Source organism: Mytilus galloprovincialis, chromosome 7 (assembly GCF_965363235.1).
Source record: "Mytilus galloprovincialis chromosome 7, xbMytGall1.hap1.1, whole genome shotgun sequence".
Taxonomy (NCBI): Eukaryota; Metazoa; Mollusca; class Bivalvia; order Mytilida; family Mytilidae; genus Mytilus; species Mytilus galloprovincialis.
Window position 1 is genome coordinate 81,475,025 of NC_134844.1, and position 21,639 is coordinate 81,496,663.

The 21,639-nt window shown below is 32.1% G+C and overlaps 1 protein-coding gene across 9 annotated transcripts in view; it reads left to right on the forward strand.

Annotated features, from left to right (window-relative positions):
* The window catches only part of LOC143083786 (uncharacterized), a 59,371-nt gene extending 40,478 nt beyond the window's left edge, over nt 1-18,893 (forward strand). For 7 of the 9 annotated variants that reach the window (XM_076260128.1, XM_076260132.1, XM_076260129.1 and 4 more), the window contains 3 exons: nt 5,324-6,881; nt 9,391-9,963; nt 16,893-18,893. In XM_076260128.1, the coding sequence (XP_076116243.1) occupies nt 5,564-6,881; nt 9,391-9,963; nt 16,893-17,014 (2,013 nt within the window). In that variant the 5' untranslated portion in view covers nt 5,324-5,563 and the 3' untranslated portion in view covers nt 17,015-18,893. Of the gene's footprint in view, nt 1-619; nt 717-5,323; nt 6,882-9,390; nt 9,964-12,479; nt 12,497-16,892 lie in introns of those variants that run through there. The other 2 variants (XM_076260136.1, XM_076260134.1) reach the window with 2 other exon arrangements.
* Nucleotides 18,894-21,639: the final 2,746 nt, after the last annotated feature.

Consider the following 21,639-nt stretch of genomic DNA (forward strand, 5'->3'; position numbering starts at 1 on the left):
TTAGTGAAAAAAAAGACTTTTTGGTAGAAGGATATAATATATTTATATATGATGTTATGACATGGAATACTGTTTCAGTATTTTGAAACAAACCTTTAGGTATATATTGAATAAATAAAAAACAATGTTTTCTTTGAAACTTTTTCCATCTTCAATTATCCAACTGTTTAAAGAGATGATGAAGGTTTGTAAATGAATAGCCTGATTCAAAATCATGAGCTTGTAACCTAAAGGTTTGTGAATGAATAGCCAGAGTGATTCAAAATCACGAGCTTGTAACCTAAAGGTTATGACAATCAGTTAATACCATTTCTAGAGATTTCCCCGAAAAAGGTAGCCGGTATATTTAAACATTAGTTTCTTTGGGAATATTACTTTGAAGTCAAGTATAATTATTCAAACTAATAAATGTTGTGTGATATACTGTAATGATCTTATAATATGGTGCCCTTCTCATAGTAACTGTCAAATACATTTTTGTGTTGTCATTTCCTTGTCATTTGCATTTTGTCAAATAATAATTACATAATTTTACACTATTATGAGATAGAAGGTTGTAAGGTCAAAAGTTAACTTGTGATTAGGATAGAATTTTAGATAATGAAGGAAGTTTATATTGAGCAGAAATCTAGGGATAAGATAAAAGATATACTAAAACTAGAGTTGTTCAAGTTTTATTGTTGTTATACTATGGAATGATATAGGAACATTTCCTTGTGAGTATGCCTATTTTAAATAAAAAAATAAATTCAGAATATTATAAAATGTTGTTTAATCTGTTTTAATACCTATTCAGTACAAAACATGTGGTAGTTTTGTACAATGAAAAAATAAGAAGTTTAATTGTTTAAATTCCATTTAAGAAATAATGTTCTAAAAATGTTGAACAATTATTTGTAGAAATTGTAAAATGTGAGATATTCTTCACACACAAATTTTGGAATACTTGATTTGTTATTTATATACTTATATATTTCTCACCACAAACAATTATCATATCATTTATCTATGTTCTTAAAAATTGTTTTCATGAATATTTATTGATGAAATTGATAAACAGTACAACAAGCAATATAAGGAATGTTATTTTGTGTCCAGTTATCAGTCAAAAACAAAAGTCAAGTGGGTAGAAATGTCTGTGACAACAAAATAGTGGAATGCCCTCATGGTCATCTGATGTCAAAATTGTTATTTATGACATATGGTAGCAAATTAAAAATAATAATTCACCAAAACAGAAGGAAAGACAGCTAAGTTATTGCCTTTTAAAACCAGCATTATTCTGTTTATATTAGACTTTTGTTTGTTTCAGTGAGCCTGCAATATTTGGTTTGTGTATCAGGAGTTTGATTTTCTCTATGTAAAGCCTATTTAGCATAGCTTACATATATATCTATATGTAAAAAAGAAGATGTGGTATGATTGTCAATGAGACAACTGTCCACAAGAGACCAAAATTAACAACTATAGGTCACCGTACAGCCTTCAACAATGAGCAAAGTCCATACCGCATAGTCCGCTATAAAAGGCCCAACTAAGACAATGTAAAACAATTCAAACGAGAAAACTAACAGCCTTATTTATATAAAAAAATTTGTAAGGGTTCCGCAAAAACCAGTATCTCGCCTACTTTTGCTGTAAATTGCAGGCTCAACAAAAATGAGGAAAAAAAATCAATAAAAATATTCCTCTTGATACAACCATTTGATTGTAAGAAGCTTCTGTCCAAATTTGGTAAAAATCCAGCATAGTTTATGAATCTTATAAATGTTTTAAAAACTTTAACTGCAGTCTTTCCACGTATGTAATGTTAACTGGAAGAAAATCTAAGTCCATTTAAAAGTAAAATACGGAAAAAGTGGATTTATTTTTTTTACAAAATTTACTTCTGGATACTATCTAATGATCATAAATAAGCTTCTGTCCAATTTTGGTACAAACCCAGGATAGTTTAAGAAAGTTATTAAAATTTTAAAAACTTTAACCACAGAGTGAATGTAATGTTTCCCTGCAGAAAAACTAAGTCCATTTAAAAGTAAAATATGGAAAAAATGGATTTATTTTTTTACAAAGTTTACTTCTGGATACTATCTTATAATCATAAACAAGCTTCTGTCCAAGTTTGGTAGAAATCCAGTATAGTTTAAGAAAGTTATTAAAATTTCAAAAACTTTAACCACAGAGTGAATATTTGTGGACGTCGCCGCCGATGACAACGACGACGACGGAATGTAGGATCGCTTAGTCTCGCTTTTTCAACTAAAGTCGAAGCCCCTCGACAAAAATGAACGAAAAACAAATATGTACCACATAAACAAACGACAACCACTGAATTACAGGCTCCTGACTTGGGACAGGCACATACATAAATAATGTGGTGAGTCTAAACATGTTAGCGGGATCCCAACCCTCCCCTAACCTGGGACAGTGGTATAACAGTACAACATAAGAACCAAATATAGAATTCAGTTGAAAAAGGCTTAACTCATCAGATGGACAAAAATACAAGTGGACATGGCCGGGTACTTGTACATCCCGACAACAAAAAGAAACTAGGAACAGATCTGAGAGTACTCTCAGTTATCTGACAGCTAGTTCAAAACCACTAACAACTAATAAAAAAAATCATGCATTTAAGACTAAACTTGGTATAGATTTTGTTCATTGTTGAAGGCTGTATAGTTGTTTAAATCCTCGTCCTGTGGTCTTGCGTGAAAAGTTGTCTCATTAGCAATCATACTACATATTATTTTAAAAAAACTAATTCAAAACAACCAAGCTACTGCCTACAATTGTGACCTATTACAGGATAGAAAAGTGTAGCAATACAATATTAAAGAAGCATTTTTTTTATGAAAATATGATCGTAGGATTTGACTTTCACAAATAAGTAACAGCAACCCAGTAGCAAAAAAACAAGACTTCTTTAAAGGTCAAAACTTGTTTTTTTTTTAATGATGGTTGATTTAGTCAAAAACTATCACAAACACAAAGACTCTACAAATCCTTGACAAACTGGATAATAACTTACCAGTATGTCAAGTTTATGAATTAAAGGGTTAACACATTAGCTAAACTGCAAATTTAGTAGAACTCTAATTATCTTTATTAAAAAGACAGTATTTTTACCATTTTAGACTGAACCTATTTGCAATAAGACTCTCTAGGTTTATTTTGATACACGAGTGAAAATTTGTTGAAAACATGATATTAAATGGAAATAATATTATGACCTTTAGTTGTAAATACTATGTCATTTGATTTCTTGGTGGAGATTTGTGGCAATCATACCACATCTTCCTTATCATCTAATCTTAGTTGTACATACAGTCGGAGTGGTGTTCCTTTTCTAATCTTAGTTGTACATACAGTTGGAGTGGTGTTCCTCTTTCTAATCTTAGTTGTACATACAGTTGGAGTGGTGTTCCTCAATCTATTCTTAGTTGTACATACAGTTGGAGTGGTGTTCCTCTATCTTATCTTAGTTCTACATACAGTCGGAGTGGTGTTCCTCTTTCTAATCTTAGTTGTACATACAGTCGGAGTGGTGTTCCTCTATCTAATCTTAGTGCTACATACAGTCGGAGTGGTGTTCCTCAATCTAATCTTAGTTGTACATACAGTTAGAGTGGTGCTCCTCTATCTAATCTTAGTTGTACATACAGTCGGAGTGGTTTTCCTCTTTCTAACCTTAGTTGTACATACAGTTGGAGTGGTGTTCCTCAATCTAATCTCAGTTGTACATACAGTTAGAGTGGTGTTCCTTAATCTAATCTTAGTTGTACATACAGTTGGAGTGGTGTTCCTCTTTCTAATCTTAGTTGTACATACAGTTGGAGTGGTGTTCCTCAATCTAATCTTAGTTGTACATACAGTTGGAGTGGTGTTCCTCTTTCTTATCTTAGTTGTACATACAGTTGGAGTGGTGTTCCTCAATCTAATCTTAGTTGTACATACAGTTGGAGTGGTGTTCCTCAATCTAATCTTAGTTGTACATACAGTTGGAGTGGTGTTCCTCAATCTAATCTTAGTTGTACATACAGTTAGAGTGGTGCTCCTCTATCTAATCTTAGTTGTACATACAGTCGGAGTGGTGTTCCTCTTTCTAATCTTAGTTGGAGTGGTGTTCCTCAATCTAATCTCAGTTGTACTTACAGTTAGAGTGGTGTTCCTCAATCTAATCTTAGTTGTACATACAGTTGGAACTTCCTCTATCTTGGATTTGAAATAGCAGAAAACATTCAATCTAGATTTTTAATGAAATGTGCAAATTTCGAGAGTAGTATGTTATTCATGTGTAAGAATGACTTGTTAATATGGAAAATTATGTGTTTATCATATTAACCTCTTCATTAACAAAATGTCAATTTTCCCCTGTAAGTCCATCCAAGTATAGATATGTGATAAAAAACATTTTTTTTTGTACTCAGAATAAAAATTAAAAATAGATGATAATACAGTGCGAAATTTATAATTTCTTATGGTCAGGAGGGGGTTTTAATTGTTTCTTATGGTCAGGAGGGGTTTTAATTGTTTCCTATGGTCAGGAGGGGTTTTAATTGTTTCTTATGGTCAGTAGGGGGTTTTAATTGTTTCTTATGGTCAGGAGAGGGTTTTAATTGTTTCTTATGGTCAGGAGGGGTTTTTAATTGTTTCTTATGGTCAGGAGGGGGTTTTAATTGTTTCTTATGGTCAGGAGGGGTTTTAATTGTTTCTTATGGTCAGGAGGGGTTTTAATTGTTTCTTATGGTCAGGAGGGGGTTTTAATTGTTTCTTATGGTCAGGAGGGGTTTTAATTGTTTCTTATGGTCAGGAGGGGTTTTAATTGTTTCTTATGGTCAGGAGGGGGTTTTAATTGTTTCTTATGGTCAGGAGGGGTTTTAATTGTTTCTTATGGTCAGGAGGGGTTTTAATTGTTTCTTATGGTCAGGAGGGATTTAATTGTTTCTTATGGTCAGGAGGGGGTTTTAATGTTTCTTACAAACAGCGCAACAAGTTCAAGTTATACTTCAAAATCCCTGTTTAATCAAATCTAAAGTATATCGAACTAATCGCATGCATATATGGCAGAGCATTATAAGGGTTCATCGTACATATCTAGTTAAGTCATAGTTTTCTATTTATTCTTGATTGGCAGTCTGTTTTAGACATGCTTAGAATATTGTCTGTTTATTCATGATAAAATACACAAAATATATATATTATAATATGTAAGGTATTTGACATTGAAAGTAGGTAACTTTATATGAACAGATAAAATAACTATCGTATTGTCAATTGTTTGGGGTAGACATTTAAAACCTGTATGTTTTCTTTATTCTAGATAATCAAGGCAGAGTTATGTTAACTGAGTAAAACAGTTTGGGACATTAAAGCTATGGAAACATCATATTCCAGAAAACTGTACAAGGAATTATTGCAGAAGGAATTACTTGTTTCGATACAATATAACTATCCCTGATTATACAATTTACATAATTGGTGTGTTTTTATTAACTGTTGTTTTAACACCTGTAACTTTTAGTAACATAGGCTTTTTTAAACATTCTTTTTATTTCTTAAAATGGAGTTAAAAGTGAGAGTGGATGGTATTCCCAGAATTGTATGTGGTGTTACTGAAAATACAACTTGTCAGGACATTGTCATAGCACTAGCTCATGCTATGGGAAGAACCGGAACATTCACATTGATTGAAAAGTGGAGGGACAGTGAGCGCCCTCTTAACAAAGCAGAATTCCCGGTGAAGGTTTTACAAAAATGGGGAGAGTATGCTAATGAAGTGCAGCTACTTCTTCAGCAATCTGATCAGACTAAAAAGGATTTACAAAAGGACCAGGTGAAATCCAAAGAAAACTTTCAACATAACTTTACCCCACCGGTTCAAAAGGATGGACCAGTTCGTAGATCATTAACATTTAGTGGTGCACATAATGTTACAAACCCATCCGTCAAACGGAAAAACGAACAACAGAAACATTCATGTAAGCTTCAAAACATTTCAGAGAAGGAGAATATCGGTGATATTTCATTGACACAGAGCCTCCCAACTGACAGATTTATGAATTCATCAAAACAGAGAGTAGATAGACAACCCCCATTGATACTTAACCCACCTCCCCCAGCGCCTCACCAGGCAAGTCATCACCCATACAGCCAAGTTAGAAATATTTCGAGGAATCAAAATGTGTCAGAGCCTCAGATTGCACAGCATCATTACCCTCCTTCTCACCCACATATACCTCAGGAGGAGACAACTCATTATGCAAATCAGCACAAGTTTGATTATTTAGATCGATCTGCTAATCATACACATCAGCATGCTCATCATGGAGAGAAAAACGACATATCAGGAAAGCACAAACATCTTAATGGAGAATTAGAGAAATCTGCTAATCAAGGACCACATCAAATCAAATACTCACCAGTGCACACACGCACAGGAAGTAGTCCTGCAAGAAATTCTCCTAATAAAACAGCTTCGCCTGTTTCACCAACAGACTCAAGGGGACAAAGTCCAAGTCTTTCATTGTATAATAGAAATAGACAATCAGCATTTTCACCAGTTATTCCTCGTCAAAAATCTCCTATTAGTCCAAAAACTTTAGTTAATGGAGACTTAGATTTTCGTGTATATAGCCCAGAACAGGAAAGTTCTGATGTCGTAGAATATGATTTAGATAGCAATTTCCCTGACTTGTACTCTGGTAAAAAAAAGGATCAAGTGCTTGAAGAATACTATATGCCTGGGGGGAAACTTGCAAGTTCCCCAATTAAGGAAGTTTGTCAAGTTGATTCAGAGTTTGTCAAAATGCAAGAGCTTGTGACGAGACAACAAGAGCGAATTAAACATCAGGAATCACAGCTTGAAGTGATAGATTCAGGTATTCAATAATTAATAGATTCAATTGTGCAAGTCAGTTATATACTGTAGATACATTAATTTTCATGGGGTTAAAATTTCGTGGTTTTTGTCAAGCCTGCAACTTTTGTTGCAGAAAGCTCGACATAGGGATAGTGATCCGGCGATAGCGGTGGTGTTAGCTCACTTCTTAAAAGCTATATATTTTAGAAGGTGGAGGACCTGGATGCTTCATATTTTGTATATAGATGCCTCATGTTACGAAGTTTCCGTCAGTCACATGTCCATTGTCCTTGACCTCATTTTCATGGTTCAGTGACCACTTGAAAAAAAAGTTCAGATTTTCTGTAATGTTAAATTCTCTCTTACTATAAGTAATAGGATAACTATATTTAGTATGTGCGTACCTTGCAAGGTCCTTATGCCCGTCAGACAGTTTTCACTCGACCTCGACCTCATTTCATGGATCAGTGAACAAGGTTAAGTTTTGGTGGTCAAGTCCATATCTCAAATACTATAAGCAATAGGTCTAGTATATTCGGTGTATGGTAGGACTGTAAGGTGTACATGTCCAACTGGCAGGTGTCATCTGACCTTGACCTCATTTTCATGGTTCAGTGGTTATAGTTAAGTTTTTGTGTTTTGGTCTGTTTTTCTCATACTTTATGCAATAGGTTTACTATATTTGTTGTATGGAATGATTGTTAGGTGTACATGTCTAGCGGGAAGATGTCATCTTACCTTGACCTCATTTTCATGGTTCATTGGTCAAAGTTAAGTTTTTGAGTTTTTGAGTTTTTGTCTTTTTATCTAATACTATATGTCATAGATCAACTATATTTGGTGTATGGAAATATTTTATGATCTATATGTCAGTCGTGCAGGTTTTATTTGACCTTGACCTGGTTTTCACGGTTCATTGCTCAGTGTTAAGTTTTTGTGTTTTGGTCTATTTTCTTAAACTATAAGCAATAGGTCAACTATATTTGTTGTATGGAAGCATTGTTAGCTGTACATGTCTGCCTGGCATATGGTTCATCTGACCTTGACCTCATTTTCATGGTTCATTGATCAATGTTTAGTTTTCTTGGTTAATGTTAAGTTTATGTGACAGTCGTAATAAAGCTTTATATTTAGGAGTATCAACATAATATCAATGATTAGTAAAGAAGGCGAGACATTTCAGTGTGCACTCTTGTGTCTCTATATATGATTTTATGGGGGATTTAATTTCATGGTTTCAAGTAAATGGAAGTGATATTATATGTAGGTTAAATTTTGAGGATACATTCTTTCCACCAAATAAACAAAATTAAATCCTCCACAAAAATGTCTTGCTATACTGAGTATTATGGTATACACTCAATAACTACTTTATATGTTCAAATCAGTTATTAGATACAGGTACGGACTTATTACTCAAATTCATGTGTACAAATAAAAAAGAAGATGTGGTATGATTGCCAATGATACAACTTTCCACAAGAGACCAAATTGACACAGAAATTAACAACTATAGGTCACTCACGGTACAGCCTTCAACAATGAGCAAAGCCCATACTGCATAATCAGCTTTAACAGCCTTTGAAATGACTCAAACAAGAAAACTAACGGCCTTATTTATATAAAAAGAGGAATGAAAAACAAAATTGTAACACATAAACAAACGACAATCCCTGAATTACAGGCTACTGACTTGGGACAGGCACATACATACATAATGTGGTGAGGTTAAACATGTTCCATTCATCAATTCAAGTAAACAATAATTACTGAAGTCATGTGCAGTAACAAATCAGTTATAGATTCATATGGTCAAAGAAAATATATGACAAAAAACTTTGGCTTACTGTGATATAAAAACACTGTAATTTCAGGACAAGAATAGACAGATAATTATAATGACTTACAGTAATGAATGTATCTGTATGCAAGACATAGATATTACTATGACCAAAAATGTTTAATACTTAATGGCCAATTAGCATCATTGATGACCCCAAAAAAAAAAGATTTTTTTGGTTTCAGGACAGTAATAAGAGTATAAGTCTGGATCTCCATGAAATTTTACAACAAGGTTCCATACCAAAAAAGGAAGGTTGGGATTGATCTTGGGTATTTTGGCTCTGACCATTTTGGAAAAATGGGCCAAAAAACAATACTTTTCTAATACATTGTATACATTGCTCATTTCTTGGTAACCACAAGTGGTCTAAGTAGTTATTTCTGTCAACACTGAGGTTGTGAGTTTGAACTGCTCATTTGGATGCACTCAATTCCAATCTTAATTGACTAGGATTGTTTTATTCAAAATTTTAGATCTACATTTGATTAAAAAATTGATTATAAGATAACAACAACATATAAAAAAAAAACAAGGAGATTCCGTTTGATTGATATGACAAATGACCATCAGAACCAATTTCAGCTGATTTTTTCTTTAATCATGTGCACATGTTATTACTGTATGCATGGTTTATCAACCCTCAATTTTTAGAGTGCAGCAAAGATCAGTTTCTTTTTATTTACAGAAATAACAACGTTAGAGAATAAAGATGTAGAGCAGGCAAATGAACTGATACAGATTGCTGAAGACAAAAATAAACTGGAACAAAAGAGAAAACAGTTTGAAACTGAACTTTCGAAATTAGAATCTACAAAATGGGTAGACTTAGTACAAGCTGAGAGACAAGCAGAAGCAAAAATTAGAAGTGAAATTTTAGAATTTAAATCTCAGACTACAAAAGTGGGGTCAGAATTAAAGAATTTGCAAAATAAATTAAATTCCCTTGAAAAAGACATTGAAAATGAAAAAAATGAATTGAAAGAAGAGAAGGAAAAACAAGAATTAGAAGAAAAACAATTAAAAGAGGAAGTAGAGAAAGTAAAAGTTGAAATAAAAACCTTGTCAGATACAGGGGAGGCAGATCAAATATTAATGGTCAAAATTGAAAATGATCTGAAAGAATTGAGTGAAGAGTTGGATAGAAAGAAGGAAGATGTAGTACAATTAGAGAAAAAACTGAAAGATGTCAACATGAGAGAATTTAAACAAGTCACACCAATGGGGAGTGATAAAGGGAAACCATCTGACAGTGGAGAGGGTAATAAATTAAATGATATTCATTTGAACTTGTTTTTTTTACAGAACATAAACTTTTTCCAGGTATTTACCAGGGTTGTACCTAGAAAATAATACAACTAAAGGATGTTAAAAAAAATATTGCGAAACAAAATTTTTAACCAATTATAATTTATTACATTTTCCCCATTATTTTTTGCTTGAAGATTTCTGCAGTAAAAAAGAGTGGACTTAAATGAAATAGTTAGTTGACTTCTTACTATTATTCTTAATCTACAAAACATTGAAATATTTGAAACTGTCAATTGCCCATTAATTGATGATTTTTATACCTTATATGTTATCAACCATTAATTTCAAAATCATAGTAGATTGAAAGAAATAGTAAAAAGCAAAAAATGATAAGAAAGATATAAAGGAAATTGTTGATCAACTCCTTTAGGGACGGACTGTTCAATATTTATCAGATGGATGGGCCGGTGCAAAATGGGGCGGGGCAAGCACTTTTTTTGTTGAAATATTTGGATGGGCGAGAACTTTTTTTAATATATATAGTAGATGGGCTAGAACTTATTTTATTTGAAAAAAATTTGCTTTCAATTTTATTGGTGTGGAGGAAATTCCTTTTGCAGGCACAAAAAACATAAGGGACATGGTCTCAACAATAATTTTCAGTTTAGGCCAAATCCAGATAGTCAACTTTAAATTTTTTTATAACTTTTTCAAATCAACATGGATTTTCATAAAACTCTACAATTATTTCATTTATATATTGATCTTACAGAATACCAGGTTGTTTGGTAGTTTGGTGAATTGCTGTCATTCTATGGATTTAATAAATAGGTTAAAAAAAAGCTAAAATTTTCAGTTTTGGCTAAATCCAGATAGTCATCTTTAATTTTTTTCATAACTTTTTCAGATCAACTGACATTTTCATAAAACTCTACAATTATTTCATTTATATATTGATCTTATAGAATACCAGTTTGTTTGGTAGTTTGGTGTATTGCTGTCATTCTATGGATTTAATAAATAGGTTAAAAAAAAAGCTAAAATTTTCAGTTTTGGCTATATCCAGATAGTCATTTTTATTTTTTTTCATAACTTTTTCAAATCAACTGGCATTTTCATGAAACTCTACAATTATTTCATTTATATATTGATCTTACAGAATACCAGGTTGTTTGGTAGTTTTGTGAATTGCTGTCATTCTATGGATTTAATAGAAAGGTTAAAAAAGCTAAAATTTTCAGTCTAGGCCGAATCCAGAAAGTCATCTTTAATTTTTTTTATAACTTTTTCAAATTAACATGGATTTCCATAAAACTCTATAGTTATTTCATTTATATATTGATCTTACAGAATACCAGGTTGTTTGGTAGTTTGGTGAATTGGTGTCATTCTTATGGATTTAATAAAAAGGTTAAAACAAGCTTAAATTTTCAGTTTAGGCCAAATCATTGGATAGTCATCTTTAAACTTTTTTATAACTTTTTCAAATCAATTTAGATCTTCATATAACTCTACAGCTATCTCATTTATATATTAATCTTACAGAATGCCAGGTTGTTTGGTGTTTTACTGTCAAATGTTCAGATTTAATTAATAGGTGAAAAAGGGTGCATCAAAGTCAAAAATATGTCTGCCTAAATTGCTTAAAAAGACCATAATTTCTTTTTTGAAAGATTAGATAAAGGGACATTGGTATTTGAACTATATTTAACATGCTGTGTTATTAAGACAATAATTAGTAATTCAGCATATGATAATAGTTTTACTAGTCCAAGAGTTATTGTCCCTTAGTTTAAATTATTTTCTTTATTTTAAATCAATATTGTATCTGAGGCTGCAAATATAAAATCAAATATATACATGTATATTCATGCTGGTTTTAAAAACAATAAAATGTATGGTTCTGATACACACTTAAATATTTATATATAAATGGAATTAACTAGCACATTTTAAATTTTGTATTTACACCAAAGTCTATTCTTTGATTTCAAGACATAAACCTGCAAACTTTCAAATAGAAAAATAGAAATCCATCTGATAAATATTGAACGGTCCCTTATAAGAGTAGTTGCCCTCAGAATTGTGTTTTCCCTAAATTTTGCATTTTTTGGCATTTATTGTAAAAACTAAAAGTGACAGAAATATCATAATAAATCTACAAATAAAAAGAAATCAATAAAACTTTGATTGTCCAGTATTTTAGAAACAGTTTTGCTTTTAAATTGACCTTTTCGTACATTTTTGAGATCATGTACTACCATATTCTGTAATGCATGACAAATATATTTGTTACAATTATTCAAACTGCATTATTGGAAATGCCATTAAAGTTTTGTTTTGTTCATTTTGTTTCTCATGCATGCTTTTTAGAATGCTAGTTTCATCAGAGAAAAAACAGCATTAAAATGAAAAAAGGGCATGTTTCCTGCATTTAAGAACCTTAAACCTTATTTATTTTAGTTTTATGAGTGTGTAGAAACAGTGTTTGCATGTTTTAGTAAAGAAATGATTATGTTTTGTTAGGGTATCCCAGGATAAAGGTAATTGTGGTGTTAGTCAATTGTTTGTGGTGTGTATATTAGGTTAGATATCACACACTTCATGTCAACAGCTCAATGTTGTCACAAAATAGAAACTTTTCTAGATGCAAATAACAACTCTTTACATATAAGAGTTTGAATATAAGTAGCTTTTAGAGCAGAGTTAGGAAATACAAACCAAGTTCTTTAATTACATTTCCAGAACAGAGTTCACAGTCAATATGTCTTATTATTCCAATCAATTCCTAAGATTTCATCAAGTGTTAGATTTTAGGTTAGTCCTCAGGGGTTTCATTATCTTTCATGTTGACTGGTACTTCCACGTTTCTAGGTGGTACTTTTCAATTGATTCCATGAATGTCTTATATAAAAATTCCTACATTTAGGCAGTACTTGTCATAGCATAGGAGGGTAAAAGTACCGGGTACCGCCTCCTAATGAATGACCTGAGTCCTAGGATTTAAGACTAGTTGTTTAAGGTGGCTACTATATTGGACAAACACAATAAGATTGAGCGAGACAAGCTCATGTATGAAATATAAGTTGTTTTAAAACTTTCAGATCATTGCGTATAGATGGAACTGCTGTTTTGAAGTGTGTGATAATTTTCTTTGTTGATATTGAAGTAGATTTAGTAAATTGTATACTTATATGATTTTATGCCTTCCTAAAAATACATGTACAAATTTAAAACCCACAAAACAATGATATCAGGTTTGCCTCTGTCAATCTGTCTGTATCACATTTCTGTCAACAACAAATCAAAGCTTCTTGCTTTTTGGTACAAATAAGCATTGTTCATGCATTGGTTAGCATTACTGTGAGACAACAATTATTAGAACAGTCACATTGTGACTTGCATGTCCTGTTCTCTTTGTAAGGAAATTTTTGTTGCATTTTGTCAATTAATACATCTTTAGAAAATTAACTCCAACTCTGACTGGTTAAATTAACTCCAACTCTGACTGGTTAAATTAACTCCAACTCTGACTGGTTAAATTAACTCCAACTCTGACTGGTTAAATTAACTCCAACTCTGACTGGTTTGATTAAAGTGTTGATTGTTATGCTCCCTTATGACATGTTCAAGAACAGAAGTTTTTAAATGTATTACATGACCTCAAGATTTTAAATTAATGCATGGTTTGTGTCTAAATTATTCCTTTTCCATTTGTATATATTCGAACATAATATCTCAATTTTCCTGCTTTCATAACTTAAATATATTTGTGTAATGCATGACTACTGTATACATTTTATAATAGATAAACATGTGCTGAGGTATACAATTAAATTTGAACCATAAACATCAAGTAAATGTTTTGTGAACATGATTTGTTGCAAAATTTAAATGTGTCTTTAAAATGACTTTGAAATATATATATATACAAAGTAAGAAATTATTCTAAATTGTGCCATCAGATTTGGTTAGAAATGTACTATTTTAGGCTTTAACCATATAAGTTGAAAAATGAAACATTTTCTACTTAATTTGTCCTTCTTTAAAAGATTTTTATAAACAAGGCTCTAACATGCATTTGTAGATATCCACACTTTTTTTCTGTAGAAAGACAGTTTTAGAAGTGGCAAATAAAACACACTGACTGTTGGTGAATGTACATTGTTTGGTGAATGTACATTATTTGGTGAATGTACATTGTTTGGTGAATGTGCATTGTTTCGTGAATGTGCATTGTTTGGTGAATGTGCATTGTTTGGTTGTTTGGTGAATGTGCATTGTTTGGTGAATGTGCATTGTTTGGTGAATGTGCATTGTTTAGTGAATGTGCATTGTTTGGTGAATGTGCATTGTTTAGTGAATGTGCATTGTTTGGTGAATGTACATTGTTTGGTTGTTTGGTGAATGTGCATTGTTTGGTTGTTTGGTGAATGTGCATTGTTTGGTGAATGTGCATTGTTTAGTGAATGTGCATTGTTTGGTGAATGTGCATTGTTTAGTGAATGTGCATTGTTTGGTGAATGTACATTGTTTGGTTGTTTGGTGAATGTGCATTGTTTGGTGAATGTGCATTGTTTGGTGAATGTGCATTGTTTGGTGAATGTACATTGTTTGGTGAATGTACATTGTTTGGTTGTTTGGTGAATGTGCATTGTTTGGTTGTTTGGTGAATGTGCATTGTTTAGTGAATGTGCATTGTTTGGTGAATGTACATTGTTTGGTGAATGTACATTGTTTGGTGAATGTGCATTGTTTGGTGAATGTGCATTGTTTGGTGAATGTACATTGTTTGGTTGTTTGGTGAATGTGCATTGTTTGGTTGTTTGGTGAATGTACATTGTTTGGTGAATGTACATTGTTTAGTGAATGTGCATTGTTTGGTGAATGTGCATTGTTTAGTGAATGTGCATTGTTTGGTGAATGTACATTGTTTGGTGAATGTACATTGTTTGGTGAATGTGCATTGTTTGGTGAATGTACATTGTTTGGTGAATGTGCATTGTTTGGTGAATGTGCATTGTTTGGTGAATGTACATTGTTTGGTTGTTTGGTGAATATGCATTGTTTGGTGAATGTGCATTGTTTGGTGAATGTACATTGTTTGGTGAATGTGCATTTTTTGGTGAATGTGCATTGTTTGGTGAATGTACATTGTTTGGTTGTTTGGTGAATGTGCATTGTTTGGTGAATGTACATTGTTTGGTGAATGTGCATTGTTTGGTGAATGTGCATTGTTTGGTGAATGTGCATTGTTTGGTGAATGTACATTGTTTGGTTGTTTGGTGAATGTGCATTGTTTGGTGAATGTACATTGTTTGGTTGTTTGGTGAATGCACATTGTTTGGTGAATGTACATTATTTGGTGAATGTACATTGTTTGGTGAATGTGCATTGTTTCGTGAATGTGCATTGTTTGGTGAATGTGCATTGTTTAGTGAATGTGCATTGTTTGGTGAATGTGCATTGTTTAGTGAATGTGCATTGTTTGGTGAATGTACATTGTTTGGTTGTTTGGTGAATGTGCATTGTTTGGTTGTTTGGCGAATGTGCATTGTTTGGTGAATGTGCATTGTTTGGTGAATGTGCATTGTTTAGTGAATGTGCATTGTTTGGTGAATGTGCATTGTTTAGTGAATGTGCATTGTTTGGTGAATGTACATTGTTTGGTTGTTTGGTGAATGTGCATTGTTTGGTTGTTTGGTGAATGTGCATTGTTTGGTGAATGTGCATTGTTTAGTGAATGTGCATTGTTTGGTGAATGTGCATTGTTTGGTGAATGTACATTGTTTGGTGAATGTACATTGTTTGGTTGTTTGGTGAATGTGCATTGTTTGGTTGTTTGGTGAATGTGCATTGTTTAGTGAATGTGCATTGTTTGGTGAATGTGCATTGTTTAGTGAATGTGCATTGTTTGGTGAATGTACATTGTTTGGTTGTTTGGTGAATGTGCATTGTTTGGTGAATGTACATTGTTTGGTGAATGTGCATTGTTTGGTGAATGTACATTGTTTGGTTGTTTGGTGAATGTGCATTGTTTGGTGAATGTACATTGTTTGGTTGTTTGGTGAATGTGCATTGTTTGGTGAATGTGCATTGTTTGGTGGTTTGGTGAATGTACATTGTTTGGTGAATGTACATTGTTTAGTGAATGTGCATTGTTTGGTGAATGTGCATTGTTTAGTGAATGTACATTGTTTGGTGAATGTACATTGTTTGGTGAATGTGCATTGTTTGGTGAATGTACATTGTTTGGTGAATGTGCATTGTTTGGTGAATGTGCATTGTTTGGTGAATGTACATTGTTTGGTTGTTTGGTGAATGTGCATTGTTTGGTGAATGTGCATTGTTTGGTGAATGTACATTGTTTGGTGAATGTGCATTGTTTGGTGAATGTGCATTGTTTGGTGAATGTACATTGTTTGGTTGTTTGGTGAATGTACATTGTTTGGTTGTTTGGTGAATGTGCATTGTTTGGTGAATGTACATTGTTTGGTTGTTTGGTGAATGTGCATTGTTTGGTGAATGTGCATTGTTTGGTGAATGTACATTGTTTGGTGAATGTGCATTGTTTGGTGAATGTGCATTGTTTGGTGAATGTACATTGTTTGGTTGTTTGGTGAATGTGCATTGTTTGGTGAATGTACATTGTTTGGTTGTTTGGTGAATGTGCATTGTTTGGTGAATGTAAATTGTTTGGTGAATGTGCATTGTTTGGTGAATGTACATTCATGTTTAGTGAATGTACATTGTTTGGTAACCCCTTTGTTAATATTGTGTGTGTGAAATGCAAGAGCTTAATAAAACATATAGTGACCATATAATGCTGAGAAACAAATTTGCAATGAATTTTCAAGATTTTCAAATTAAAAGAATATCTGCACATTAATGTATATGTGACAAAGGACATTATTTTATATTTTTTTGTTTTAATTTCAGTGGTTTTAAAAGTACTGGAAGGAAGAAAATCACCAAATCTTGGTATAGGGAGGAAGATGATTGACAGTCCTCTAAGCAAAATATTGTCAGTTTCCAAAAATCCAAATGGTGTTTGGGTGTAGCTCACAGTTTTGTGAAATTCATCTTTATAAGTTATTCTTTTTTAAATGATTTGCTGGTGTCCCTATCTTGTATGTTTCAAAACAAAAGGTTACAAGAACAGAATTATTTGTAATGCATTTTCCATTTGGTGGCGTGGGTGTTCCACATTTGATTTTTTCAAGACTACAAAAACTACAAAAAGTGTATAGCAGTTCCTGTTACAAGAATTGACAGCTTTGTACAGCCTATTCTTTTTTTCTTTTAATTAATAAAAAGGCAATTTTTAAAGGCTCCTTCAAAAATTTAATATATTTTCTATACTTTGTAAAGTATGAAATTTATTTTTCTGATTTTTTTAAACCATAAATGAATAAGCTTAGGATTAAAAGTTATTCCAATTCTATATCATCCAATCAGAAGACACACAAGATTCTAATCATAGATTGAGGTTAAAAGGGTAAAAAAAGTTGCTGGTAAAATGTAAACAAATAATTGTGCTCTTGTAACCAAAGGTGATAAGTTCTTAGAAATTTCACTCTTAGCTTATACGTTGAGGTAACATTACATAAAAAGTTCAGCATTATTTGATTAATGACAGACTTTATTTTGAAGTAATTTTTTAGGGGTTAAGATTGAATAAAAATGCAATCTAAACTCTTATGGTGCTGACTTGATATCAATATTTTCAAACTATCGAACCGTGCAGTAAAGTATTCATTCCATATATTATACCCAGTCGATGTAATGCAATTGATAAATGATGTTATACTTAGATATTTAAAAGTGTATTTGAATTACAATACTTGTCAAGAAAAGTTTTTGTTTGAGAATTACATGGCTTTCTAAATAGGATCAACTACAAATTACAATCAAAAACAAAGGAAGATAACTCAGACTCTAATATATAATTAAGTAGCTAAATACAATTCACTGTTTTATTTTAAATTGATAAAATTGCAAAATGAAAGTATTCTGTATCCTTCAGTGCTCACAAGCACTTTGATTTCTTTTAATGGTTTTAAGCCTTGAAATGATTTGAAAATAATGAAGATAAGAAATAGCTAAAACCATCATGTGACCTTTTAAAATTTTTACCAATGTAACTCTTAGCAAATTCAGATTCTTGGGTTTAATTTTTTTTGTTTAGAGCATTTCTAACGAAGGTCAATCAAGAAAATCAGTTAGTTGTATCAAATTTATAAAACGCTATTCTCATTATCAATTTGTGCCAATATTATAATCTTCTGTATTTTATTTGCTTCACAAGGTTGTATTTCATTAAGCACCCAAAAATAATTATTTTGCTCAATTTGTAAGTTAACTAAAAACTGGACCAAATATTTAGTTGATTTCTCATGGTCCAAGGAACCACTAATTTTTGTAGTTTGTACAAGAAATTTTGCAGAATGCATTTGATTATTTGAGTATGTACCTGTAATAAGTTTTTTGATAAACATAACTAGAGGTCACTAAAGTAGAGAATTGTGCAATGTTTACATCAAAGAAAAATTGGGGAAAATTAAGGAAACAGCTAGTTGGTATATGATAACAAAAATTACACCATGCATGCAAATGGTGCAAATCTTAAGCACAGCTCTACAGAAGATTATGTTTTTAGTGATATTAAATTACGAATTTTTATACATACATGTACATATATACATCTTTCATGTGAAAACAAATATATTCAATGTGTAATTATGCTTTGGCACACAATGTTTTTGGATATCGGAAAGTGATTCATATTATTTAAAACAATTGCTCTGTATAATACCTTTTCATTTTCTAATGTATTTCATTAATTGTGAAAACCCAGTGATCAAATGAAATATCAAAATGTGTTTTCTATTTCAATATTATTTTTTTCATATGAGAAATTGGAGAAAAATTTTGGTTTCAGTTTTTTGTCGAGCCTGCAACTTTTGTTGCAGAAAGCTCGACATAGGGATAGTGATCCGGCGGCGGCGGCGGCTACGGCGGCGGTGTTAGCTAACTTCTTAAAAGCTTTATATTTTAGAAGGTGGAAGACCTGGATGCTTCATACTTTGTATATAGATGCCTCATGTTACGAAGTTTCTGTCAGTCACATGTCCAATGTCCTTGACCTCATTTTCATGGTTCAGTGACCACTTGAAAAAAAAGTTCAGATTTTTTGTAATGTTGAATTCTCTCTTATTATAAGTAATAGGATAACTATATTTGATATGTGCGTACCTTGAAAGGTCCTCATGTCTGTCAGACAGTTTTCACTTGACCTCGACCTCATTTCATGGATCAGTGAACAAGGTTAAGTTTTGGTGGTCAAGTCCATATCTCAGATACTACAAGCAATAGGGCTAGTATATTCGGTGTATGGAAGGACTGTAAGGTGTACATGTCCAACTGGCAGGTGTCATCTGACCTTGACCTCATTTTCATGGTTCAGTGGTTATAGTTAAATTTTTGTGTTTTGGTCTGTTTTTCTCATACTATATGCAAAAGGTCTACTATATTTGTTGTATGGAATGATTGTAAGGTGTACCTATCTAGCGGGCAGATGTCATGTGACCTTGACCTCATTTTCATGGTTCAGTGGTTATAGTTAAATTTTTGTGTTTTGGTCTGTTTTTCTCATACTATATGCAATAGGTCTACTATATTTGTTGAATGGAATGAATGTAAGGTGTACCTATCTAGCAGGCAGATGTCATGTGACCTTGACCTCATTTTCATGGTTCAGTGGTCAAAGTTAAGTTTTTGAGTTTTGGTCTTTTTATCTAATACTATATGCCATAGGTCATCTATATTTGGTGTATGGAAATATTTTATGATCTTTATGTCAGTCGCGCAGGTTTTATTTGACCGTGACCTCATTTTCACGGTTCATTGCACAGTGTTAAGTTTTTGTGTTTTGGTCTATTTTTCTTAAACTATAAATAATAGGTCAACTATATATGTTGTATAGAAGCATTGTTAGCTGTACATGTCTGCCTGGCATGGTTCATCTGACCTTGACCTCATTTTCAAGGTTCATTGGTCTTTGTTTAGTTATCTTGGTTAATGTTAAGTTTATGTGACAGTTGTATTAAAGCTTAGCTTTATACTTAGGACTATCAACATAATATCAATGATTAGTATAGAAGGCGAGACATTTCAGCATGTGCACTCTTGTGTTTGGTTGGGATCATATCCAATAAAACTTGAGATAAGTGAACTGATGAGGGAATAAGCTTTTGTTTATATATATATATATTCAGGTCATGTCATATTATGTGGTGCTGTACTTATAACAGAAAAGAGTAATTATAACTTTTATTCATGCAAGAAGCCTTATTTTACTTATTTGCAAGATGAATAATATAAAGATTTAACTAAAACTTCTTTATAGTCAAGAAATAATATTTGGTTTATAAAAAAGTAATATTTAGGAAGTTTACCACAAAGGTCAGCTTTTTATTTTTCCTACAACCATTTTTGCAAGTTTGAATTTTGACAGGCTTTACTTTTGTGCAAAGAACAGGTTTCATGTGTGACATGATATAATTATGTCCTAAAAATAATGCACAATACGAAAAATATAAGAAAAAAACATAATTGCTCAAACAGGGAAATTTTTCATGCAATCATAATGCATTAATAAAAAAGATTGGAGAATAATTTAAATGTTCTTTCTTATAATGTTAAACAAAAGTCAGTGTTCTATCTTTTTTCTTCATGAATATCTAGAGGCAGATATCATATTAATTATATGGATTTAATTTTATATTATTTTCCTCCACCAATTTGGACAGTTATTAAATAATTCAGATTCAAGTGAATAGATAAATGACTACTCTTTGCTTATAAAAATAAAGGCAGATATTTTAAAAATGTCTATTATATATTCATTCATCTCAACTGGAGGACATCTTTATTTTTCTATCTTTTTAAAATTTAATAAAAAAAGAGTCTTTAAATAGATTAATCTGTGACATAATACATCTCCATCCAAGACTGTAACACCTGAAATTTAAATGTGGAGCTACAATTTTAAAAATAGAGACAAAACTTATTTTAAATCTCACCTGGCCTGAAGGGCCAAGTAAGCTAAATTTTCTCATCACTTGGTGTCTGTCGTCCATCTTCTTTAACTTTTACAAAAATCTTCTTCTTTGAAAATACTAGGCCAAATTTAACCAAACTTGGCCACAATCATCATTGGGGAATCTGGTTTAAAAAATGTGTTTGGTGACCCGGCCAACCCACCAAGATGGCAGCTAGGGCTAAAAATAGAATAAAGGGGTAAAATGTAGATTTTGGCTTATATCTTTGAAACCAAAGCATTTAGAGCAAATTTGACATGGGTTAAATTGTTTATCAGGACAAAATCAGAAGAATCAGACAACCTGTTGTTGGGTTGCTGTTCCTGAATGGGTAATTTTAAGGATATTTTGCAGTTTTTGGGTTATTATTTTGAATATTATTATAAGATAGAGATAAACTTTAAAGAGCAATAATGTTCAGCAGAGTAAGATCTACAAATAAATCAAACATGACCAAAATGGTCAGTTGAGCCTTTAAGGGCATACGATACAGTTACAGGAGAGGTAATAACGTTGCCAATGTAAATTGCTATTTTGGCGACGTCAAACTATGATTTATCGGGAAAAGATTCAGTTTTCAACTG